Below are 24,246 nucleotides of genomic sequence, written 5' to 3'. Positions count from 1 at the left end.
TTTTTATCGTGAGTTCTGTCGTGTTTTCTGCCCAGGAGTCCATGTGGGACTCCTGGCAGTGCAGCTCTCTCTTTTGGTTTGGTGAACAGACCCATGGGATACCCTTATGGCACCCATGGGTAGGGGTACAACCCTGTGCCCCTAGTGTATGTTTTTGGGCACCTGTGGGTGGCCCACAGAGCAGGGTATGGGCTGGTGGCAGCTCCATGCTGAATTTGACAGGTGCTCTGGGTGTTCTCCATTTTGGGATACCCAGGCCCTGCCATTGGGATCAGTTGATTCCTGATAGGAAACAAGATGGCCCCTGTGGCCTCTTGCTTTCTATTGCCTGTTACCTTGTTTTCCCAAAGTCCTGGGAAGCCCTGACTCTGTCCCTTCCCCCTCACTGGCTGTTGGGTGGAAGTTCCATATATGGTGTTGTTGTGAAGGCCCAGCTAGACTGAATGGAAACTTCACAGTGACTGTATGTTGTGGGTACCTCCGGTGGGTGGGACCTGGGTGAATGGAGTGTGTGACCAATATACACTCCTTGTTGTGGTTGTCTGGTTTCTGGCATGAGAGAGAAAGACTGAGACAGCCCTGCCCGAAACTGGCCTGAATGCAGTGTGTAGTGTTGAATGGCTGGGCACTTGTCCCAATCCACATTCCTTGTTGTGAGTGTCTGAAAGGGAGGAGTGTGGCCTGAATGCACTGTGTGCCTGATTGGCTGACTGACTGCATGAATGCCCTTCTGTATGATTGGCTGCTGAGTGTGTGCCAGTAGTGTGGATGAGAGACAGAATAGTATATCTGGGGACCTCTCACCACTGGTAATTGTTCAGAAGCGTTCTGGAGCTGAGTCTCCACTCTAAGAGTAACTGGAACTGCTGATCCTCGACGTCCAGCTGGAAGAAGAAGACTTGCTGTGGCATTTGCTTCGACCGATACGAAGGCTGCTGAAATCGAAGACTGACCCGAGAGAGGACCTGGTAAGGCGCCCTCTTCCCGTGCTCCGAGGGATCATCGAGCACCGCTACATCTTCGCCGAAGCGCCCTGGAAGTCAGACCCTCGAAAGGCTGCCGACCCGAGAAGGGACCGCCGAGGAGATCGAAGTGAAGCACCCGGACATCGCCGCCGTCGAAGTCCATTGCCGTCGACCAGGGTTCGCAGGTCTGTGTAACCGCTGGAGGCCCGTCGAAGTTGTGTTGCCCAGCCGTGGGAACCACTTGACGCCGTGCCGCTGACGACCGGAGCCGTCCGCTCCTTGCCTAAGAACATTTGAATCGAAGGACTCCCTCGTCCGCACCGTCGACCGCTTAATCCTGCCGGAGAAAGTCAAGGACGACCAACGCGCCGAGGAGAAACCTGCCGGTGGGTTTCCCGCCACCCGAAGACTACAAAGACTCGAACGACTCGACGCCCTTGCTGGGCCCCCGTCTTCACGAATCTTTGCGGTCCAGAACAATTGTCGTCGAGGTGCCCCGCACGCCTCTGCCTTGCAGGACGCCAACGCTCTGTCGTCGACGAGCACCGCTTGGATTGAAGCTGCCGCCTCATCGACGCCGTTCTACCCTGTTTGTTGTCGGACGTTCGACGCCCCGTGTCCCCCGCTTGAAAGGGAAGGCATTCAAGAAGGGCCGTCGATTCCCCGCTGCCGAACGCCGAGTTCCTCGATGCTTCTCGACGATCCGTGACTCCCGCTTGAAAGGGGGTCGCTCAAGAAGGATCTGTCGACAACTCTTCGAAGAACTCGACTCCACCAGGTACATTGGGGGGGTAAAAACATTATAGGAGGGAATAAGACTTGCAGAACAATATATGGACTGGGCTTGTGCTATATCTTTATTTTACAGGTTGCCCAGGTGGGGGGGATCTCCACACAGAACTGTGTCTAGTGGTAAGGGCCAGTATTCTGCCTATTGCTCAACCATCTTATTTTCTCTCCTCTCTCTATTGCTGGTTTCACTCTATTGATCTGTGTGACATTGTAACAGTATTGTTGATGCACTTTAATAAGATCTAATACAAAGGGTGGTACCACTTTAGAATTGTATATATTTGCCATTGTTGATTTTCCTAAGTACATAGTGAGTTATTATGATACGTGTACATAACCTTGAATATTGATTATATAAAGACTGTGTCTAACCAATACAGTGTGTGGACATTCCTTTGTGGGGGTTTGGGGACTACACTGTACTTAAGAACCAGCCTGCATCACCTCCTGAGAAGCTAGGCCTTGATTGCTCGACCATAGCTACCGAATAGAGAATCTAGGCTGGGGTCCTCTGTGCCTCTCCTCTACCATATAGAGAGCAGAAGTACAGACCACCCCCTACCGGTCCTTTACAGCTGGTGGCAGCGGTGGGATGCTTATGGTTTTAAGAATCAGTGTATAACCGTGCCACTTACAAAAGATATCTGCACTTTATTAAATTAGGGTTTAGTTGTGTACAAGATAACGGCATTACAAACAATGGAGTCTATTGCAAATGGCAAATTGACTCGGATGAGCTTGGAGGCTCTCCAGAGTGCTTGTGAAGCCAGGGAGTTAGGCTTTGTGGGTAAGTCTAGGGCTGAGCTGATAGCTGCCCTGGTGGACTACCAGACTGATGGTGAAACTCTTGATGAGGGGGGGAATGCAACCAATGAGGACTCTGCCCCTGGGGTTTCTGCTGAATCTGTTTCTGGGAATGCCGCCATTCCTGCTGCCTCTGTTCCAAGCCCCAGCAATTCCTTGGAGCTTGAGTTATTAAGGATGAAATTGGCCTTTGAATACCGCAAGTTGGAAATAGATGCTGAACAAGAGAGAGGAGTTGGCTCAACAAGTGGAGCTCAAGAATAGGGATCTTGAACTCAGAAATAAGGACTTTGAACTCAAGAGCCAGGACACTGAATGCCAGAGAATCCAGCTAGAGAAAGCTAGAGTGGAGACTTCAGCTAAAACCAGTGAGAGTGTCAGGTCCCCAGCCACCAAGTTTATGAAAGATTTGGTTGGTGTATTTGTGGAGGGTTCAGATATCCTCCAATGGATTGAAGCGTTTGAAATGGCTTGTGCGATTCATGATGTTGATAAGAGATTGGGCTAAGAGTTTGTTAAGCAGAGTGCCTCAAACTGGATATGACTGTATTCTGAAGCTGAGTGTGGAAGAAAGGGGTCAGTATGAGTGTATGAAGTCTGCTTTGATTGCCAAGTTTGGCAAGACACCTACCCAATACCTTAAAAGGTTCAGGGATTTTAAGAAAAGAGAGAATGTGTCTTGGGTTGACTGGGTGAGTGCTGCGCACATGAACATGATGGGGTGGATTGATGGATACAAGGTTAAGACTTTTGTTGAATTGTCCCACCTCTTGTTTTTTGAGCATTTTTCTGAAGCCTGTTCACCAGAGCTGCGTCAGTATGTGGCTGACCAGAACATTTTGGACCTCTTTAAGCTGGCTAGGTTGGCTGACAAGTGGGTCTCCCACCGGGTGTCCCCTAAGGACTCCAGTGGGAAGGACAAGGACAAAGAAAAGGGGGCCTCTCAGAAAGCTGAGGAGTCCCACAAGCAGTCACAGTCGGGTAAACCTAAACCTTCCTCTCCCAAGATCCAAAAATCTAGTGGGGATAAGTCATCTGTGGGTGGGAATAAGAGTAGTGGTCCACCTGCTGCAAAGCAGGCTCCCAGTGGTTCCAGTACCGTACTCCGCACTCCTGGCACTTGTTGGGACTGTGGGGCTCTGGATCACAGAAGGGGTGACTCCAAGTGTAAAGGTAAGGCACTTGGAGTACAGGCTGTCAGCCTGACCTACCCTTACCCCGTGTCTGAGGTGGAGGCCACTGTCCTCCCCTCCTCTACCGGGATCACATTTGGTGCTCCGGTAGAGATTTCCTTAGTGTCCCTTGGGGCCTGGGACCAGTATGCAGAAGTACTGGCGACTATCCCACAGAACACCCATAGGTTTTTGAGAAGTGTCCTCTTGAATGGCCAGCCTTCTACTGGTTTGAGAGACACTGGGGCAAGCACGACAGTGGTGGACAGGACCCTGCTCAAGCCAGAGGACTATGTAGGTGCTCCTCTGAGAACCACCAGGTTAGCTGGTGGGCCTCCCAAATTATCGCCTGTAGCCTTAGTCACACTCATGATTGGAGACAAGACAGCGAAGGTTCCTGTCCTGGTTCAGGACAATGTCCCTGCTAACATTCTGTTAGGAAATGATCTAGTAGAGTTGGGGTTTCGGATGGTCTTCCCATGACTGCTGCTGCAGTCACTAGGTCACAGGTGACACCGGGTCTGGCTGTGAGTCAGGTACCCGAGCCAAAGGCGAGGCCTAAGGCAAGAAGAAGGAAGACCAAGAAGGCCACCTCTGTGGAGGGAACACCTTCTCTTCCTGCTGTTCCGACAGCACCCATTGGGATCCATGCTCCGGACGGGCTGGGTCCAGTGGAAAACCCAAACTCAACTCCTGTGGGAGAAGAGACAGAAGACTCTCCTGTGGGAGAGGTTCTCAACCCGGAGGATCATCCCGACCTTCAATGCTGGTTAGCTGAAGGGGGACCCTCCCGGGCAGACTTCTGTAAGGGACAGAGAGAGTGCCACTCTCTCGAGGGACTGAGGAAACAGGCCCTGTCCCAGGCACAAGGAGAAGTGCCTAGGACATTCCGGATTTATTGGGAGGGTGAGCTCCTTGTTAGTGAGCCCACTAAGCCTGAACCTGGTGCCCTCAAGAGGTTGGTGGTACCGCAGGTTTACAGGCCCTTCCTACTGCAGTTGGCGCATGAGGTGCCCTTGGCTGGTCATCTTGGGATCAAGAAGACTAAGCAGAGGCTCTCTGCCCATTTATACTGGCCACGGATGGGAGTAGAGGTGGAGTCCCATTGCAGGACCTGCCCAACTTGTCAGTTGTCTGGCAAAACTGGAGGCAGTGTCATTGCCCCACTGCAGCCATTGCCAGTGGTTGGCACACCATTTGAGAGGGTGGGCATCGACATCGTCGGCCCCCTTGACCCTCCCACTTCAGGTGGACATCGGTTCATCCTGGTCTTGGTAGATCATGCCACCAGGTACCCTGAGGCAATACCCCTTCAGACTGTTACTGCCAAGGTGGTTGCCAGGGCTCTCCTGGGCATTTTCACCTGTGTTGGATTCCCCAAGGAGGTTGTCTCTGACAGAGGATCCAACTTCATGTCTAGTTACATGAAAACCATGTGGAAAGAGTGCGGGGTAACCTACAAGTTCTCCACCTCTTACCACCCCCAGACCAATGGTCTGGTTGAGAGATTTAATAAAACTCTCAAGGGCATGCTAGGGGCTTTGGAAGAACCCCTAAGGAGGAAATGGGATCTCCTCCTGCCATGCCTGCTGTTTGCTTACAGAGAGGTACCTCAAGAGGGTGTTGGTTTCAGCCCCTTTGAGTTACTCTTTGGACATCCCGTGAGGGGGAGCCACCCCTCCAGGTCCCGCCAAGCAAGTGGGGGACTATGTGTTAGGCCTCAGACGGAGGATGACACAGATGATGGGTCAGGCAACAGCAAATCTCAAGGCCAGCCAGGAATTGAATAAGTACTGGCATGACCTTAAAGCCTCGCAAGTGGATTGGACTCCGGGACAGGAAATCCTTGTGATGGAGCCTACCAAGGCTAGAGCTTTGGCAGACAAGTGGACTGGACCCTTCAGGATCATCTCCAAGATGGGCGAAGTCAATTACCTGGTTGACATGGGAGCCTCTGGGGTAGCCCCTCAGGTATTCCATGTCAACAGGCTCAAGCCTTTCCACCGGCGAGCAGAAGTCTCATGTCTCTTGCTAGCTTCAGGGCAAGAAGAGGATGAGAGTGAGCCCCTTCCTGATTTGCTGCATAGCAACCCTCAGGATGGCTCAGTGGAGGGAGTACATCTCTCTCTGGATTTGACAACAGAGCAACAGAGGGCCTGCAGGGCTTTGCTCCAACAGTATGCCTCTCTGTTTTCACTGACGCCAGGCCTTACACCGTGGTGTAGGCATGAAATTGACACTGGTGACAGTGTGCCTGTCAAAAGCAGGTGCTACCGTATGTCAGATACCGTCAAGAACCACATCCAGGCTGAGGTTGCCAAGATGTTGGATCTGGGTGTTATTGAACCCTCAACCAGTCCCTGGTCCAGTCCAGTGGTCCTTGTCCCCAAGGCAAGTTCCCAGGCGGGTACCAAGGATTGGAGGTTCTGTGTGGACTACCGAGGAGTCAATGCCTTCACCAAAACTGACGCACACCCATTGCCCAGGGCTGATGAGCTCGTGGACACCATAGGTGCTGCCAAATTTGTGAGCACCTTTGACCTTACCTCAGGCTATTGGCAAATAGCTGACGGACCATGCCAAGGAAAAGACGGCCTTCTCAACACCTGAGGGACTCTACCAGTTTAGGGTCATGCCTTTTGGGTTGAAGAATGCCCCTGATACCTTCCAGAGATTGGTCAACCATGCGCTCAGTGGGCTGGAAGCCTTTTGTGTGGCTTACTTAGACGACATTGCCGTCTACAGTTCCACCTGGGAAGAGCATTTGACACATCTGGATATGGTGTTGCAGGCCTTGAAAAGGGCTAACCTCACTATCAAGGCCACCAAGTGCCAGATAGCTCAGGGGAAAGTTACCTATCTTGGTCATGAGGTAGGAGGGGGTCAAATCCAACCTCTCTCCAGTAAAGTACAGGATGTACAGAACTGGGAGACTCCCACTACTCAAACCCAGGTGAGAGCCTTTTTGGGCCTCACTGGGTACTATCGCAATTTCATGGCAGACTATGGAACCATAGCTGCACCCCTGACAGCTCTAACTTCACCCAAACAGCCTAGGAAGGTTAATTGGACCGAAGACTGTCAGAGGGCCTTTGATGGCTTGAAAAAAAGTCTGTGTAGGGCACCTGTGTTGTGTGCGCCTGACTACAGCCGACCCTTTATCGTCCAGACGGATGCCTGCCACACCGGAATTGGAGCTGTCTTGTCCCAGTTAGATGACAAAGGGAGAGAACATCCTATCATATTCATCAGTAGACAACTCAAGGGTAGAGAACTTAGATGGGCTACTGTTGAAAAGGAGTGTTTTAGCATAGTTTGGAGCCTTAGGCGTTTTAGGCCCTACCTTACGGGGTCTACCTTCAAGGTCCAAACAGATCATAAGCCCCTGAAGTGGCTTATGCAAATGAAGGGTGAGAATCCGAAATCGCTCAGGTGGTCCATTAGCCTGCAAGGGCTAGAATTCACCATAGAGCACAGACCAGGGAAGAGTCACGATAATGCGGATGGCCTTTCCAGAAGGTATGTTGACCGTCTGGATTAGGGTGTCTATCCCGTGGGAGATTAGGCACCCTCCACCTCAGTCTGGGGGGGGCGACTGTGATGCTGGAAATGCATCCGAGGGACACGGCCTCTGAATCCTTGTCCTTTACTGATTTTTATCATGTGTTCTGTCGTGTTTTCTGCCCAGGAGTCCATGTGGGACTCCTGGCAGTGCAGCTCTCTCTTTTGGTTTGGTGAACAGACCCATGGTATACCCTTATGGCACCCATGGGTAGGGGTACAACCCTGTGCCCCTAGTGTATGTTTTTGGGCACCTGTGGGTGGCCCACAGAGCAGGATATGGGCTGGTGGCAGCTCCATGCTGAATTTGACAGGTGCTCTGGGTGTTCTCCATTTTGGGATACCCAGGCCCTGCCATTGGGATCAGTTGATTCCTGATAGGAAACAAGATGGCCCCTGTGGCCTCTTGCTTTCTATTGCCTGTTACCTTGTTTTACCAAAGTCCTGGGAAGCCCTGACTCTGTCCCTTCCCCCTGACTGGCTGTTGGGTGGAAGTTCCATATATGGTGTTGTTGTGAAGGCCCAGCTAGACTGACTGGAGCCTTCCCAGTGACTGTATGTTGTGGGTACCTCCTGTGGGTGGGACCTGGGTGAATGGAGTGTGTGACCAATATACACTCCTTGTTGTGGTTGTCTGGTTTCTGGCATGAGAGACAAAGACTGAGACAGCCCTGCCCGAAACTGGCCTGAATGCAGTGTGTAGTGTTGAATGGCTGGGCAATTGTCCCAATCCACATTCCTTGTTGTGAGTGTCTGAAAGGGAGGAGTGTGGCCTGAATGCACTGTGTGCCTGATTGGCTGACTGACTGCATGAATGCCCTTCTGTATGATTGGCTGCTGAGTGTGTGCCAGCAGTGTGGATGAGAGACAGAATAGTATATCTGGGGACCTCTCACCACTGGTAATTGTTCAGAAGCGTTCTGGAGCTGAGTCTCCACTCTAAGAGTAACTGGAACTGCTGATCCTCGACGTCCAGCTGGAAGAAGAAGACTTGCTGTTGCATTTGCTTCGACCGATCCGAAGGCTGCCGAAATCGTCGAAGACTGACCCGAGAGAGGACCTGGTAAGGCGCCCTCTTCCCGTGCTCCGAGGGATCATCGAGCACCGCTACATCTTCGCCGAAGCGCCCTGGAAGTCAGACCCTCGAAAGGCTGCCGACCCGAGACGGGACCGCCGAGGAGATCGAAGTGAAGCACCCGGACATCGCCGCCGTCGAAGTCCATTGCCGTCGACCAGGGTTCGCAGGTCTGTGTAACCGCTGGAGGCCCGTCGAAGTTGTGTTGCCCAGCCATGGGAACCACTTGACGCCGTGCTGCCGACGACCGGAGCCGTCTGCTCCTTGCCTAAGAACATTTGAATCGAATGACTCCCTCGTCCGCACCGTCGACCGCTTTATCCTGCCGGAGAAAGTCGAGGACGACCAATGCGCCGAGGAGAAACCTGCCGGTGGGTTTCCCGCCACCCGAAGACTACAAAGACTCGAACGACTCGACGCCCTTGCTGGGCCCCCGTCTTCACGAATCTTTGCGGTCCAGAACAATTGTCGTCGAGGTGACCCGCACGCCTCTGCCTTGCAGGACGCCAACGCTCCGTCGTCGACGAGCACCGCTTGGATCGAAGCTGCCGCCTCATCAACGCCGTTCTACCCTGTTTGTTGTCGGACGTTCGACGCCCCGTGTCGCCCGCTTGAAAGGGAAGGCATTCAAGAAGGGCCGTCGATTCCCCGACGCCGAACGTCGAGTTCCTCGACGGACGTTCGACGCCCCGTGTCTCTCGCTTGAAAGGGAAGGCATTCAAGAAGGGCCGTCGATTCCCCGCCGCCGAACGCCGAGTTCCTCGACGCTTCTCGACGCCTCTCGACGATCCGTGACTCCCGCTTCAAAGGGGGTCGCTCAAGAAGGATCTGTCGACGCCTCTTCGAAGAACTCGACTCCACCAGGTACATTGGGGGGTAAAAACATTATAGGAGGGAATAAGACTTGCAGAACAATATATGGACTGGGCTTGTGCTATATCTTTATTTTACAGGTTGCCCAGGTGGGGGGATCTCCACACAGAACTGTGTCTAGTGGTAGGGGCCAGTATTCTGCCTATTGCTCAACCATCTTATTTTCTCTCCTCTCTCTATTGCTGGTTTCACTCTATTGATCTGTGTGACATTGTTACAGTAGTATTGTTGATGCACTTTAATAAGATCTAATACAAAGGGTGGTACCACTTTAGAATTGTATATATTTGCCATTGTTGATTTTCCTAAGTACAAAGTGAGTTATTATGATAAGTGTACATAACCTTGAATATTGATTATATAAAGACTGTCTAACCAATACAGTGTGTGGACATTCCTTTGTGGGGACTTGGGCACTACACTGTACTTAAGAACCAGCCTGCATCACCTCCTGAGAAGCTAGGCCTTGATTGCTCGACCATAGCTACTGAATAGAGAATCTAGGCTGGGGTCCTCTGTGCCTCCCCTCTACATATAGAGAGCAGAAGTACAGACCACCCCCTACCGGTCCTTTACATCCACCTTCTAAGTTTTAACCACAGCCTGTTTCGGTTGACTTGGTGAAACGCCCTCGAGAGTTCTACCCAAGCCCTATAAAGTAGTTTTTCTCCCTTGTGCCCGGTCTTCTCACTCAGGACGCTCAGCACCAATCCATTCAATGCTGTCGAGAGGCCCTTTCTGAAGCCCATTTTTTTTTAAAGATTTTTTTTTATTGTATTCACACCAAACAACAATACAAAACCCAGCACGCAGTGCAATTTACAACAGTTCCATTAAACACAATTTCGTTTTTCCTTCTTTTAAAGAAATTTTGGCCACTGCTTCCCCAATCCCACCCTCCTTTATGAGCCTATTTGTTCTTTACCTTCAGTATCTGCTATACGTGGCAAGGTCTCACTTCCCTCGGAATCTGTTGGATCTGATATAGATCCAAACAGTTCTGCTATTAGTAGTCTCCATGCCAACAAGGCACCCGTTTCTTCCTCCCCACTAATGCTACTCTTCTCTTGCCATACCATCGTTTCAGCCTCAGCTCATTTCTGCAACTCCTTCCACCATACTTCCACCCGTGGCTTGTGACACTTCTTCCATCCCATGGCAATCCTCCGTTTCGCGAGCACATATGCCAAAACCTTCAGTTTCCCAACATGTTTAAGTTTCCGTGGTCTGGGGAATCCTCCTAGCAAGCAGGCCCAGGCCGTGTCTATGACAAGCATGACCCCTTTCTCTGCTAGTTTTTGTGCCACTTCAACCCAAAAACACTCAATTAATGGGCAGGACCAAAACATGTGTGTCATGTCAGCGTTTTCCATGTCGCACTTAGGACATGCTTGTCGCCCAGCGTTTCCGAACTTAGATATCCTCAGGGGGGTCACATATGCTCTATGCGTTATATACAGTTGTATTTGTTTTAGTCTGGCATTCTTTGACACTTTTTGTGATATCCCAGGGCACGTTCCCACATCCCATCTCCCATCGGGGCCCCCACCTTCGCTTCCCAATCAAGTCTTAAATGTGTCAATTCCTTTCCAACCTTGGTCATCACCATCTCATACAATCTAGAAATCTCATGCCCTCCTGATATATCATATATTACTCCCATAATAGCATCCGGTTCCTCTGTCAATACTTTTTTCAGGCCACGTTCTCCGAATTTTCTGAACTATCCTATGATACGTGACATATTGGTCTGTATGTAATCCCGCCTCCTCCCGAAGTTCCTCAAAATCCTTAATGGTCCCCTCTTGCCAAATGTCCCCTAGCGTTACTAGTCCCACCGATTCCCAGTAGGTCCTGATAATCACCCTCAACTGCTTATCTCCTCCCGTCAAAGCAACCAGCGGTACCTGCGGGGAGCATGGGAATGGGTTCTCCATCATCCGGCATGCCCGACGCCACATTTTCCACCCGAGCATCATCATCCCAGGGAGCTCCCTCATTTCTGACTCAGGCAACCAGATCACTTCCCTTAAGTAGAACGGGGTACTATCCTGCCCTATGTTCAGGGGTCACTTCATCGGAGAGCCACTTGCCCTGCTACATAGTAAACCTCAAAGTTAGGCAGTTTAATACCCCCATACTCATGGAAGTTCTGCAACGTCCATAGCACCACTCTATTCTCGATACCATGCCATAGGAAATCCCTACATATACTGTTTAGTTTAGCAAAAAACCTCTTGGTTATCATGTATGGGATATTACTGAAATATTGTAGGAGCCTGGGTAAGACCACCATCTTAAGCATTGCCCCCCGTCCCATCATTGCTAGGGGCAACTTCTCCCAGAACTTCATGTATTTCCGGACCCTGCCTGGTGCCTCTACTAAGTTGCCATCTTTCAGATATCACTGATCCTGTTCGAACTCTGGCTAGCGGCTCACTATACAGCATTCTCGCCCACCTGATATACCCCGGCCCCACTCCGTATCCTCCCAGGGCCGTCAACAACCATGGCCATTTAACAGAGTTGAATGCTTTTACTGCGTATAAGGATACAATAGCCATTTTGCCTTAATTCCTATTTCCCCATTCGACCACTCGGAGTAGCCTGTGGTTATGAGTTATGTTTCTGTTCGGAACATAGCCCGTTTGGTCTGGGTGGATTAATTTGCTAATTACTCTTCGCAATCTGTTGGCAAGGACAGCCGTCAATATCTTGCTGTCTTGGTTCCGCATCGACAAAGGCCTATAGGAGCCACAGCTATGCCCTGGTTTGTTGGGCTTGCGGAGTGGTATTATGATCGCCTCTCTGAGTGACTCCGGCAACCTTCCCACCTGAAACGCTTCGTTAAGCATGTCTAGCATTGGGGGAAGTACTTCCTTTCTATATGCTTTTTAAAATTCACTAGGGAACCCATCTGCTACTGGGGTCTTACTGGTGGGCAACTGCCCAACAACCTCCTCCAACGGCTCCAAGGTAATTGGTGCATCCAGCTCTTCCCTTTCCTCTTCACTTATCTTGGGCACTGAAGCCCATTTGATGTTTGGGCAGGATGCCTACTTCCTTTACCCAGCCCTCCAATTCACCCAGAAGTATCATCATTAACAGCTTAAATGTCCAGGTGGGCGATCGGACGATAGTTTGTGGGTAAAGTCTGCTCGCCCCCCCTTGAACAGAGGGATGATGGTCGCCGTCTTCCATGACACAGGGAACCTCTTCCTCACTAAAATGTCCACAAAAAGCCAAAAAAGCAGCTTCGCCCAGAGTTTTGGGATATTCTTCAGTGCCTGATATGCTAGGCCAATCGGCCCGGCGCACCTTGAAGAAGAAGACTTGGAGATTAGCTCCCCCAAACTCTGTTCATTCAGCAGAAGACACCATTCAGCGTCCCTCTCCAGGCAGAAAGTGGACTTTATTGGGTCCTCGAAAACTCCAGACAGGTAGTCCACCGACCCTCTTTCCATCACCAAGTTACACTGACTGATGTAAGTGTTTCCCTCCAGTTGATTAATCACTGACCAAAAATTCTGGGAATCCTGATTGTTAATTAATTTTAACATCAATTCCCCATCCTGTTGGAGGCAGAACATTTTTCTATCCACGGACCATTGTTTATATTGGGAGGACAGGCGTCTGAGTTCCCTCCTATAGTCATCCCCACTCAGGGCCAATTTTTAAAGTTGTCTTACTTTTTGAGCCTGGAATATTTTTGCCATCCTTGTTTCTTCATCAAAGGCGTGACGATGCACCTGTTGTTTGCCCCCTCCACCCACACTTGCTGGGAGTGAGGACAAGATGAATTTGAGAAACTCTTCCGGGAAGCAAATCTCCTGCTGGATGTTGTCTGGAATTCTCAACAGGTTACTATTTAGAACTTCCCCATCTCTCTTGTACTTAAGGAGGCAGACTTTCCCTTTCCAATTCACAAGGGACTGTTTTTGACTATCCGCTATAACCTAACCGTAATATCAGAGAAGGTCAGAATCAACTGTGAATGATCACTTCCGCCCTCCGGCTTGATGTTCAGCGTAACCATTTGTGTGAACAATTCTGATTTCATGTAAATATAATCCAAAGTCGAGGCACCCTTGCCTCTATGCCAAGTGGGGCAGGGGGGATGTCCCCTGGAATTGACCCATTTGTGACCTTTAAGCCCCATCCCACAAGGAACTCCACCCAGATTCTCCCCTTGTCTGAGATTCTCTGTGAACACGTGTTTACAGTTTTTTGCTCCAATGGGACACATTGGGTGTTCAAACCCCCAGCCAGTATTGTCTGTGCTCCCTGAACCCACCTGATGGTCTTCCCTTGGCCTTTTGGAGTGCTGATTGGGTGTAGATTGAATATCCTTTGATTACTATTGGATTCATCAACCATGTTTCTTGCAATAGAAAGACATCTACTTCATGAAAAAGCCACTCTTTAGATTTTTTTTGTAAAGGTATTTGGACCCCGCGTGTTCCAGCCAACATCCACAATTCTGGCTGCCTAAAGAGACTGCTTTCCCACCCCCGGTCTCTGCAGCACTTGAGTTAGAATCTCAGGGAGAAGAGTCAGAGCAAGACTCTCTCCATTCTCTCTTTGGTTCCTCTAGGAATCAACTGGACTTGCGTTGTTACCAGTGGCCTCCCTTGCCCTGGATGTCCATCTTTGGCCTGTGGACTTCAGTGTGGAAGTTTCCAGTGGCAATGTAGTGGAGACCAGAATCCCTGTCTCTCCAGACCTTTTGACGCCCCTAGTATAGCTTCTTGGCCTTCTCGCAAGGGGAGGCCTATTTTCACCAAATAGGAGTTCTGAGGATAGGGGAACTTTACCGATTCAATATCCTGGGTATCTAGCAGATACAGATTTGTATTTTTTTTTGAAGTGTGAGAATATTACCTCTCTGCTCAGAGATTTGTAGTTATTGTTCTTGAACTGAGAGTTTCGGCATCGCAAAATTGGAGGCGGATCCCTCCTCGACCCTGTTTTGTTCAAGCAGCTGAGGAAAATGTTGTTTTGGTGGAATTGGCTGGATAGCATGTCCCACCATTTCTGAGCACTTTCCTCCACAAAGTACCCCTCCAAACCTCTCCTCCCCCACGAGAAGAACAACGCCACCATTGAACTGGAGGCCCTTGCTATCAAATGGGCCATAGGATGTTTACAATATTATCTAACTGGTTGTTAATTAAAATTAGTAGCGGACGATTCTCCTCTAACATAGTTTAGCTTAAGAAAGGATACAAACCCCAGGATAATTTGTTGGTTCCTAACCCTTCAACCTTTTTGTTTCAGCATTGAGCACAGAAAAGGCAAGGACAGCAGAATGTTGACTTTCTATCCCCATCTCCCTTCGAGGGAGATGGGGAAGACAAAGCCATTAAAGGAAGGGCATGTGACGATTCACCAGGTCTCGTCATTTCTCCCCAAGGGGGAACCCTTTCCTATGAGACTAGAGAGGCGGGACCGTTACCCAACAGTCCCTGCTAGGGGTGGTAATATGCAAGAAGACCTCATAGGGAGGGACTCCCCTCCTGAGGATAAGGACATCCACCTGGGGAAAAGCTTCCCTAAAACAGGGTCATGTAGCCCCCTACCCTCATGGTCACCCTTTTCTTCCACCATTGATCGTGAAACCATGTGCTATTCTGGGACCTTGACTTTGCCAAATGTAAAATATACTGGGACGAGGAAGAGCAAGGGAAGCATATGGAATAGCAGTATGCAAATACAATCAGGTACTGCAACAAGGTGGCCCACGGGAGGCATGAAAAATACTAAAGAGACTTTAGTGAATGGTGTTGAAGTTACGCAAGGGCGGAGTCAACAATATAAAAGAGAAAGCAAGAAAGGACCAGAGAGAGTCTCATTGCGGAAGCCTGGAGTATGCAAGCCAAACCCAGGAAGTTCAAACTGGGAAGACTGAAGGTGAAGCAGAAGCATCTTGCCAGAATGCTGCAGAGCCGGTAGGGAGCAGAATCACTTGGCTGTGGTGTGACCACAGAGAGGTGGACCGGCAGTTCCGGAAACAATGCTGAGACCACCAGCCTGCTGCAGAGCCGTGCAAGAAGAAGGAAGAGAGGCACATGCGACCCAGTGAAGAACCAGAGCTGTGTCCAGAGGATACCACAGGTAACAGGAATGGCGGAAAGAACAGGTGGTGTACGGGAAGTGGCCCGAATATAACAGATTGGAGAGGGAGTCATCTCCCTTGTCACAATGGTTTGTCAAATACCACTGAAAAAACAAGAGTGCGCGGGAGCCATCTCCCTTGTCGGAGTGGTCTATTTAATACCACTGTTCCAACAGAGTGCCTCTGGAGTCATCTCCATTGTTGCAGTGGTCCACTAATAAGTTTAAGTGTAATGGGAGCCCTCTCCCATGTGGTACTGGTACATCAAATACAGCTGGAAAACCAGAGTGCTTCGGTGACATCTCCCTCATCAAGTTACTACTTTTGGAGAAACCAGTAAGGAGACATACGGGAGAAATATAGAGAACACTGGGAATAGTATCACTCACCAGAAAGTCAAGTGTAAGCCAAATAAGGCTGTGAGGTGTAATACGACCTGGAAGGAATTAGAGAGACTAATTCAAGTGGTTCTACTCAAGTGCTTAAAGAACACTGTGTGGAGCTTTTACAGGAAGACCAGGAGAAGAGAGTCATTCTCCTGTTGAAGGAAACACAAACTTTACTTTAATTAAAAGCTTGATTTTCAACTGTCAGAGGTAGATTAGATGGTTTCCTAACTGTAGAAGGGAATAACCTTTCTTTTGACCGGCATTCTGACAGACCACTAGGTTTTCTAAGGCTGAGGCACACAAGGCCCAGAGAAAGAAAGGTTTCTTTATTGATATAATACATATTTATAGCCCACACCATGACCCCCTCCTTGAGAGTTTCCTTCTTCTACACTCTCACAGTGTTCTCTGACAAAGAGGCCTAATGATCTTGTATAAAAAAAGGATTGCTGGCGGCCAGGTTGTTGTTTATATGGCTATGGAAATAAGGGATCAAACCCGAATTCTGTGAATGGCATGTTACAATTTGGGGGATTTTCATCAATGAAAAATGAATCCATGGAGTACATGGAGAACTCTATTTGCATATTTGGGACCCTTTATTGAAGGACACAAAATATTTTACTTTTCATTTCACCTGCAAGTCCTGGTACTATTGAAATTCAGATGAATGTACTTCGAGGAAGCCCTAGTGGGTTATGAAATTGAATTGGTTTATCTCACATGTGTTGTGGCTTGGGAATCGAAGGGTTGGACCCTGGAGAGGGATAGGGTGGTCTGATGTATTAAAATCGTGTGGAAAAACTTTAAAGTGGCTCTTCATGTGGGGGTGACTTCTATTTTCTTTTTTGTGGACTTGGATATATTAGCTTTGCGGACCACCTTTGTTGCTTCATAATACGGTGTGGGGTGGGCCAGGAATTGTTGGTATACTCTTTACTTTTTGGTTATGCCATGTTAATGTATCTGCTTTAATAATTGCAAATACATGCTGTATTTGTATAAATGATTAAAAAAAACATTTCCATCAAAAATGTTTACAAGGAAAAGGTTTTCTGTTTTCCAATGTAAACTACCATGTACACCCTTAACTATGGTGTCGCTTGCGAAATACTATTAGTATATTTTGATAAATGTACAACAGTCTGTGCAAACATATCATTTATCAAATTAAGAATTTAGAGAACATGGTTATAGGCAGAATTCTCACTTCATGTATTCCAAAATACTTACTGAATGACCAGCCCACGACAGTGTTTTTGATACTGTATTGGTTGAGTATGTTCCTTTAGTTAGTCGATGAAGATGATCAACCCATTCTTGCAAATCTTGGCTGTTGTTACAGGAAACCATAATTCTTTCTATCATGCTACCTGTGGATAATTTGAAATGATAATTAGTGCATAATCATTATCATTCAGAAAGATCAGAAAGATAAGCCAACCATATTTTCTATACACCTAAATTACAACTGTGGCATTTTGTAAACAGACAAACCATTACTTGAACATAAGATGAAAGAAAAAAATAGAAGAACCATTAACAAGTGCAATGTCTTGTCAGCTAAGACAATAAAGCTATAACATACTGAAGCGTTAAATGTAGTTAAAAAAACAGGGATGGTCTGAGATGGGGGACAGAAAAACAAAATCAGAGGCCTACTTCAATACCGCAGAACAAAGTGCAACAATGAGCAGCAGAAGCAACACTAGCACTCAGATCGGGAACCCCAACACGTCAAGGGGCCCAATTGCTTTTTGCCGGAAGAGAATGAGGTGCATTAACAAATTGGGTTCATGTGTGGGTTAAGGCCAGCTATGAGCTAAAACATCTATTAAAGACTCAGACTCGTTTTGAAAGCAGAAGGGAGTTTAGGGAGATGGGAGAGCCACTTCTAAATGGGCCTCTTGGTTGTTGTGTGTGGCACATTTAATTTATCTCTTAATTGATTACTTCTAGTCGACAGTTTCCACCCCCTTCTCTTTGGGCAAATTTGCCTTTTGAGCAATTTCTGCATCTAAAAAGAAAGAGTGATTAAAGCTGTGATTTTGCGACTTCGAAAAGAAAATCGCCAATTTTATCAAAACATCTTTACCAAAAAGGGTATCCCGCACAAGAAATCAATTAAATGTAACTCACACAATAGAGAGGCCTTTTTAGTAGAAACCACAGGAGTTACTGAATTGACCAACCCTTCTCGAGTGCCCTCCCTTTAACGCAGGAGTCACAGGTGTTAGGCAGAAACCTGTGCAGTTCCCTTAGGGACCACTGCAAAAAAGTTTAAGACCACAGCAGTAAGCAGTAAACCCAATTGGTAGCAGTCTGCACCACCCAGATTTACCTGGTAGCTGTGGCTAAGCAGTCAGACTTCTCTCAAGAAGAGTTAGGCAGTATATAGAGTATACACAATAGGGCTAAAAATACAGTAGAACAATCAAACATTGACCAGAGCTTTGGTATAAAAGTATATAATTATTTATTTAAAAACACACTTATGAAAATACACTGGCACTAATATATCAAGCAAGTTCAAACACAGTCAATATAAGTATATACACCTCCCTAGTTAATTATTCGACAAGTCTAGGTTAAGACACCACTTATTTAGCAAAACAGAGGTGAGCGCGTAACCGTAGATGGCACTCCAATAATTCGTTTAAAACCGGAGAGAAAAGGCAGAGTAGGAAAATAACACAGTACCAACACTTAAGAAACCACAGCAAGTCAAGAGAGGCAGGGTCTACTGAAGAGCCAAAAGTTCATAGGCCAGGCCCACTCTTGGAGAGAGCAAGGCAGAATGTGCCCAAGATCACACAGTGGAAATGCACTCAAAGTCTTTGCAGAAAAGTCATAAAGAGGTTGGATCAGTTCAGAAAGGCAAAGTTAGCAGGTCTGAGGTCAACCCAGTTAGAAAGTCAAGGATTTACGGGACACCTTGGAAAATCTGTTGCAAGGGAGACCAGGCTGGACACAGAACCTGAAATGGTGAGAAAGCTCCAGCGGTGGCAGTTGTTCCTGGCAGCGGGTGAAAGTCGTGGTTTCGACCAGAGGAAGAGATGATCTCAACGAGGAAGAAAGCTGGAGGTTGTTGCACTGCCAGGGAAGAAACCAGCCGCGGAGTTCCCGATTAAAAGGTACGACCCTTTTATTTGCGGTAGTGGTGAAGCGTGGCTATCTGGCCGCCGGGGTGCTTGGCATGGGCGATTCGACCACGAGACGTCCAGGAAGGTGAGAAAAAGGGGAACTGGTTGGTCCCACCAGCTCAGAGGGAAGAAGACTCTCCTGGAAGAAGATCTCCTCTTTCGTCGGGGAAGTGGTGAGTTCGTACAGCAGGGCTCCACCGGTGGTGTCGTCGTCGTAGATGGCTCAGCTTCTCCCCTCTTCGGATTCTTTAGGTCCTGTGGTGACTTCTGAAGTTCCAGTCCAGAAAGCCCTGCTTTTATGCAGAAAAACCCCCATTCATCAGCCTAGCTGTCACTCAAACATGCTAAGTGGTGAGCTGGGCGGCTCACCACTGGGCCAATCACACAAGAGTGCGACTTCAGTTGCCAAGGCAACTCAGTCCAGGGTGCATAATCCCCCTCCCACACATCCTGTAGACCCCAGACAGAGTGGCACCATTTGGAGGGCTCCTGTGGAGAAGCCCGCCAAAAAGTGGAACAAAGGGTTCGACTTGGGTTAGAGTTTCAGAGGTGAACACAAACGCCATTTTAAAACCGAGTCCTGGCAAAAGACCCAACCGGGAATAAATATTAAATAAATAACCCGGTGGTATCTTTAACATTGCACCAAAAAGTGGTGCGTTTAAAATCAATGTGAAATCCCATAAGAAATATTCCACCGGAAACTCGACAAGATTGCCCCCTTGGAAAACAGACCCGGGGCAATCGAATTACCCCTAGCAGTACTTCCACAATATGATGGTTTGTACTGGTTCTGTTCACAATTTGAGACTAGTAAAGCCAATGGTGACTTTACATGCCCTGGGATACAGTAGTCAGTCCCAGGGTATGGAGTCTATGTTTGGGGGTCACTATGACAACCCTGTGTTACTGCACTGAGGGTGCTGTGTAACACATATACCAAAAACACATGAAGCCCTATGGAGTAAAAGACCCCATAGCCCATAAAACACATTCACAGTCAAAGGACATTCTCAAATCATGCCCAAGAGTGGGAGAAACAGAGTCTCACTCTTAGCAGGAGAAATAATAAACCCCAAAAATCCAGCAAAGCTGCTGGGGGACTCACTAGGTTTGGGAAATTAGCCTTAACGGAGAATTCTCCCTAACAACGGGTTGTCGAACGTCTGAGGAGAACAGGGTGAACTACGGAGGTGAAGTGGCAGCTTTGTTCCTAGCAGTGCTCGTTGAAGAGGGAACGTAAACGTCCTGCAAGGAGGAGGCGTGCAGGGCACCTCAATGTCAACAGTTCTGGACCGCAAAAGAGTTTGAAGAACTGTGGCCCAGCAAGGGTGTCGAGTCGTCGGCGTCTCTGTGGTCTTTGGGTGGCGGGAAACCCACCGGTGGATACTCCTCGGAGCGTCGATGGTCGGGCCTTCTCAAGCGGGATAAAGCGGTGGTGATGTGGATGAGAGCGTCCTTGGATTTGAAAGTGCTTAGGCAAAAGGGAGCACAGCGGCTCCGGTCGGCGACGGCAGTCGTCGACAGTGGCGGAGAGCAGTCCGGGCACTTCTCCTTGGGATTCCGCTGCAGTCCCCGTCTCGGGTCGGCAGCCTGTCGTAGGTCTGTCTACCAGGAAGCTTTGGCAAAGAACAGCTGGTGCACGATGGTCCCACGTAGCTCAGGAAGAGGGCGCCTTACCAGGTCCTCTCTGGGTCAGTCTTTGGAGGTACAGCAGCTTTCGGATTGATAAAGGAGAGCAACAGCAATTATTCTCTTCCAGCACAGCTTCAAGCTCAAGCTTCAGTTTCACTCCGGTTACTCTTCAGGTTCTGAACATGAATTCTAGCAGTGAGAGGCCCCCAGATATACTAGTTGGTCTCCCATTCATTCTGCTGGGTCACACTCAGGCAACCAATCGGTCAGAAGGGCATTCATGCAGGCAGGCAGCCAATCAGATGCATAATGCATTCAAGCCATTCACTTCTCTCCAGTACTCACAACAAGTTATGCGTATTGGGACAAGTACCCAGCCATTCGACACTCCACACTGCATTCATACCAGTTTCAGGCAGGGCTGTCTCAGTCATTGTGTCAAACACCAGATACTAGACATCCACAACACAGAATGCGTATTTGTCACACACCCCATTCACCCATGTCCCACCCACAGGCGTACCCACAACATACGGTCGTTGGGAAGGCTCCAGCCAGTCTGGTTGGCACTTCCCCACACTACCATATATGGAACTTCCACCCGCCAGCCAGTCAGGGGGAAGGGACAAAGTCAGGGCTTCCCGGGACTTCGGGAAGATCAAGGTTACAGGCGATGGAAGGCAAGAGGCCACGGGGGTCATCTTGTCTCCATCAGGAACCTACCGATTCCGATGACAGGGCCTGGGCATCCCAAAATGGAGGACGCTCAGGGCACCAGTCAATTCAGCACAGAGCAGCCACCAGCCTGTACCCTGCTCTGTGGGCCACACACAGATGCCCAAAAACATACACTAGGGGCACAGGGTTGCACCCCCACCCATGGGTGCCATAAGGGTATCCCATGGGTCTCTTCACCTAAACCAAAAGAGAGAGATGCACCGCCAGGAGTTGAACTACTGCGTGGAAAACAGAACAGAACACACGATAAAAAGCAGTAAAGGACAATGCTTCGGAGTCCCTGTCCCTCCGATGCATTTCCAGAATCTCGTACAGCTCTTGCTACTCATGTAAAGAGCTAGAAACATGTCAGTCAAACATCCTCAGAAACCACAGAGGAAAAAACCTAGTCACTCTATTTCAAGAATGAACCTCTTCAATAATATTCAAAGAACATTCTATGCAATTAGTAAAGAAATTGTAGGCTGACTTGTATGTTGATGCCATCAACACTTTCAAATACTTAAAACAATATATCTTTCTTTTGATTAACAAACAAGTTTCAATTTAAAAATAAAGTAATTTACATCATTCACAATATATGATACTAACAATCTCATATATTGGGTTACACAGAAGGATATTCTCCAAAATCTCAAAAAACAATTGATACAATGTTCAAATAATTTCTATTTATGAACCGTAGTACAGTACCATATATATGTTGATAATTTTTTTTGTTGTTGAACATTTGTTTATTTTCAGAAGGTTAAGACAGGTGCAGCACAGAATGAGCAGAGACAATATAACATCATATTAGCGTACAAAGGTATTACATCATAACCATTTCGAACATCTCATGGTGAGAGGGATTGCCAGCATGGAAAAGCATACATAACGCATTCCTAAAGGTAAATTGGGCTGGGCCGGTGGGGGGGTGGAGCTCCATTCGCCCTCGTCTCTATTGTTCAAGTAGGTGCAGAATTCTGACCACACATTTTTGGGGCGCGATGGTAAAGGTAAGGATCCAATGTACTCTTCTTCACAACTTTGTACCCAGGTGAGGGCTTTCAGCCACATCTGGAGGGTAGGAGGGTAGCGGCGCTTCCAACATTGTAATATGCATCTTTTGGCGACAATAGCACTTACATTTAGAAATTTTGACATTTTCCTTTCATTTTCCCCAACCCAGACTCCGAACAATAGGACTAATGGGTCCAGGTCTACTGGTGACCCAATTATTTCTGAGAACGCTTTTGCCACTTCCACCCATGTGTACATGATCTGCCTCACCTGATTTACACTTCGGGCATGTGTGAGTCGGGGTGCGTGTGAATTTCGCAACTCTATGCGGTGTGTAATAGAGCCTGTTGAGGAGTTTGTATTGTATGCAGCGGAATCTGGCGCTAATGGAAACTTTGCGCGTGTGTGCGCACATTTTGCTCCACAGTTCCTCAGTGATTTCTGTTTCCAGCTCCCTGGCCCATGCTTCCTGTGGTTTGAGGGATATATTTACTCCTTTTTCTAGCTGCATTTTATACAAAGAGGATATTATGCCCCTACAGCCTGCGGAGTTTGCTATGTATTGGAGTGCAGGTGCGTCTGGGGGTTCATCTGGGTAGGAAGGCCACATTGCCCCTATCGCTGCTTTGAGCCTTTAATATTGCAGCATCTCGAGCGCAGAGTTTGAGTGTGCGGGTCGCCATATTTGAGGGGTGATAAATGTACCGTCAGGGAATAGATCGGTTAGGGCTCGATAGCCCAGGTTTTCCCAGGATCGCGAGAGGTGTTGGTCGTGTGTGGGGGAGAGTCCGGGAAATTGCCATATGGGGAGCCACTTATAGTACGGGTATTGTTCTTGCTTAGAATGCAGAATACTCTTCCACGCTCTAATCGTGGTGGCCACCGGGTCTGATGGAGCGTCTGATTGGAATGTGCGGTGTAGTAGTAGGGTCATGATATTGGTCCCATCCCCTGCCAGTTTCTCTAATTTTACGTGTGGGGGCGGGTTTAGATGTGTGTACCAGTGGGTGGCATGCTGGGCCTGCGCCGCGTTCCAGTACAATCATAGATCCGGGGCTGTGAAACTCCCTTTTTCATATGGTAAGGTCATCTGTTGCCATTTCTTGCGGACTGCCCCGGAGTGGCACAGAAATTGGGCGCACTCCGAGTGGAGCCGCTTGAAGTATTGCTTCCCGGGCCACACAGGCACGTTGGCGAAGATGTATAGGAACTTGGGGACCACTATCAGTTTTATTAGAGAGAGTCTGCCCGCAAGGGATAGTGGGAGATTGCGCCATTTGAGCATTTTGGATTCCATGAGCTGTGCCATTGTCTCGTAGTTGTCCGCCAGTAAGGAAGCTTTGGTTAGTGACACTTGCACCCCAAGGTATCTGATGCCACCGGAGACCAGCGTAGGGGATATTCACACGCCGGTTGTTGTGTTGTTATAGTGAGAGGGAACATTTCTGAATTCAAATAGTTGATAGTGAAACCGGAGTATGTGCCTAATTTAGTTATGTCTCGGATGATTGGGTCTAGATATGTGGAGGGGTTTCTGACGTATAGGAGTACACCATCCCGTACAGTGAGATGATTTCCGGCGTGTCCTGTAACCGAATGCCCGTACTGGTGTGTCATTCCCTTACGTGATCAGCCATAGGTTCAATGGCAAGCGCAAAAAGTATGGGAGAGAATGGACATCCCTGACGCGTACCTCTATGTAGCACGAAAGGAGAGGAGGGAATAGAGTTGACCAGCACCCTAGCCAGTGGTCCTGTGTATAGTAGTTTTATATAAGAAATCATATTTGGACCCACTCCCATTTTTCCCAGCACAGCCCATAAGTATTTCCATGAGACCATGTCAAATGCCTTTTGGGCGTCCAATGTTACTGCCACTGCATCCGCATTCGGGTCAATTCTGGACAACACGTTGAATAGGCGGCGGATGTTAAGTGCCGTAGAGCGACCAGGGACGAATCCACTTTGGTCAGCTGGACCAGA

The 24,246-nt window shown here is 48.5% G+C and overlaps 1 protein-coding gene across 4 annotated transcripts in view; it reads right to left on the bottom strand.

The window, feature by feature from the left end:
• Nucleotides 1–24,246, bottom strand: part of ARHGEF6 (Rac/Cdc42 guanine nucleotide exchange factor 6) — a 3,277,165-nt gene that overhangs the window by 1,166,415 nt on the left and 2,086,504 nt on the right. For all 4 annotated transcript variants that reach the window (XM_069612789.1, XM_069612790.1, XM_069612791.1 and 1 more), the window contains one exon: nt 16,980–17,119. In XM_069612789.1, coding sequence (XP_069468890.1) covers nt 16,980–17,119 — 140 coding nt within the window. The remainder of the gene's footprint in view (nt 1–16,979; nt 17,120–24,246) is intronic.

The sequence above is a fragment of the Ambystoma mexicanum genome, chromosome 5p (genome assembly GCF_040938575.1).
Source record: "Ambystoma mexicanum isolate Mex_15411 chromosome 5p, UKY_AmexF1_1, whole genome shotgun sequence".
NCBI classification, from domain to species: domain Eukaryota; kingdom Metazoa; phylum Chordata; class Amphibia; order Caudata; family Ambystomatidae; genus Ambystoma; species Ambystoma mexicanum.
This window is presented reverse-complemented; position numbering and strand designations above follow the sequence as displayed.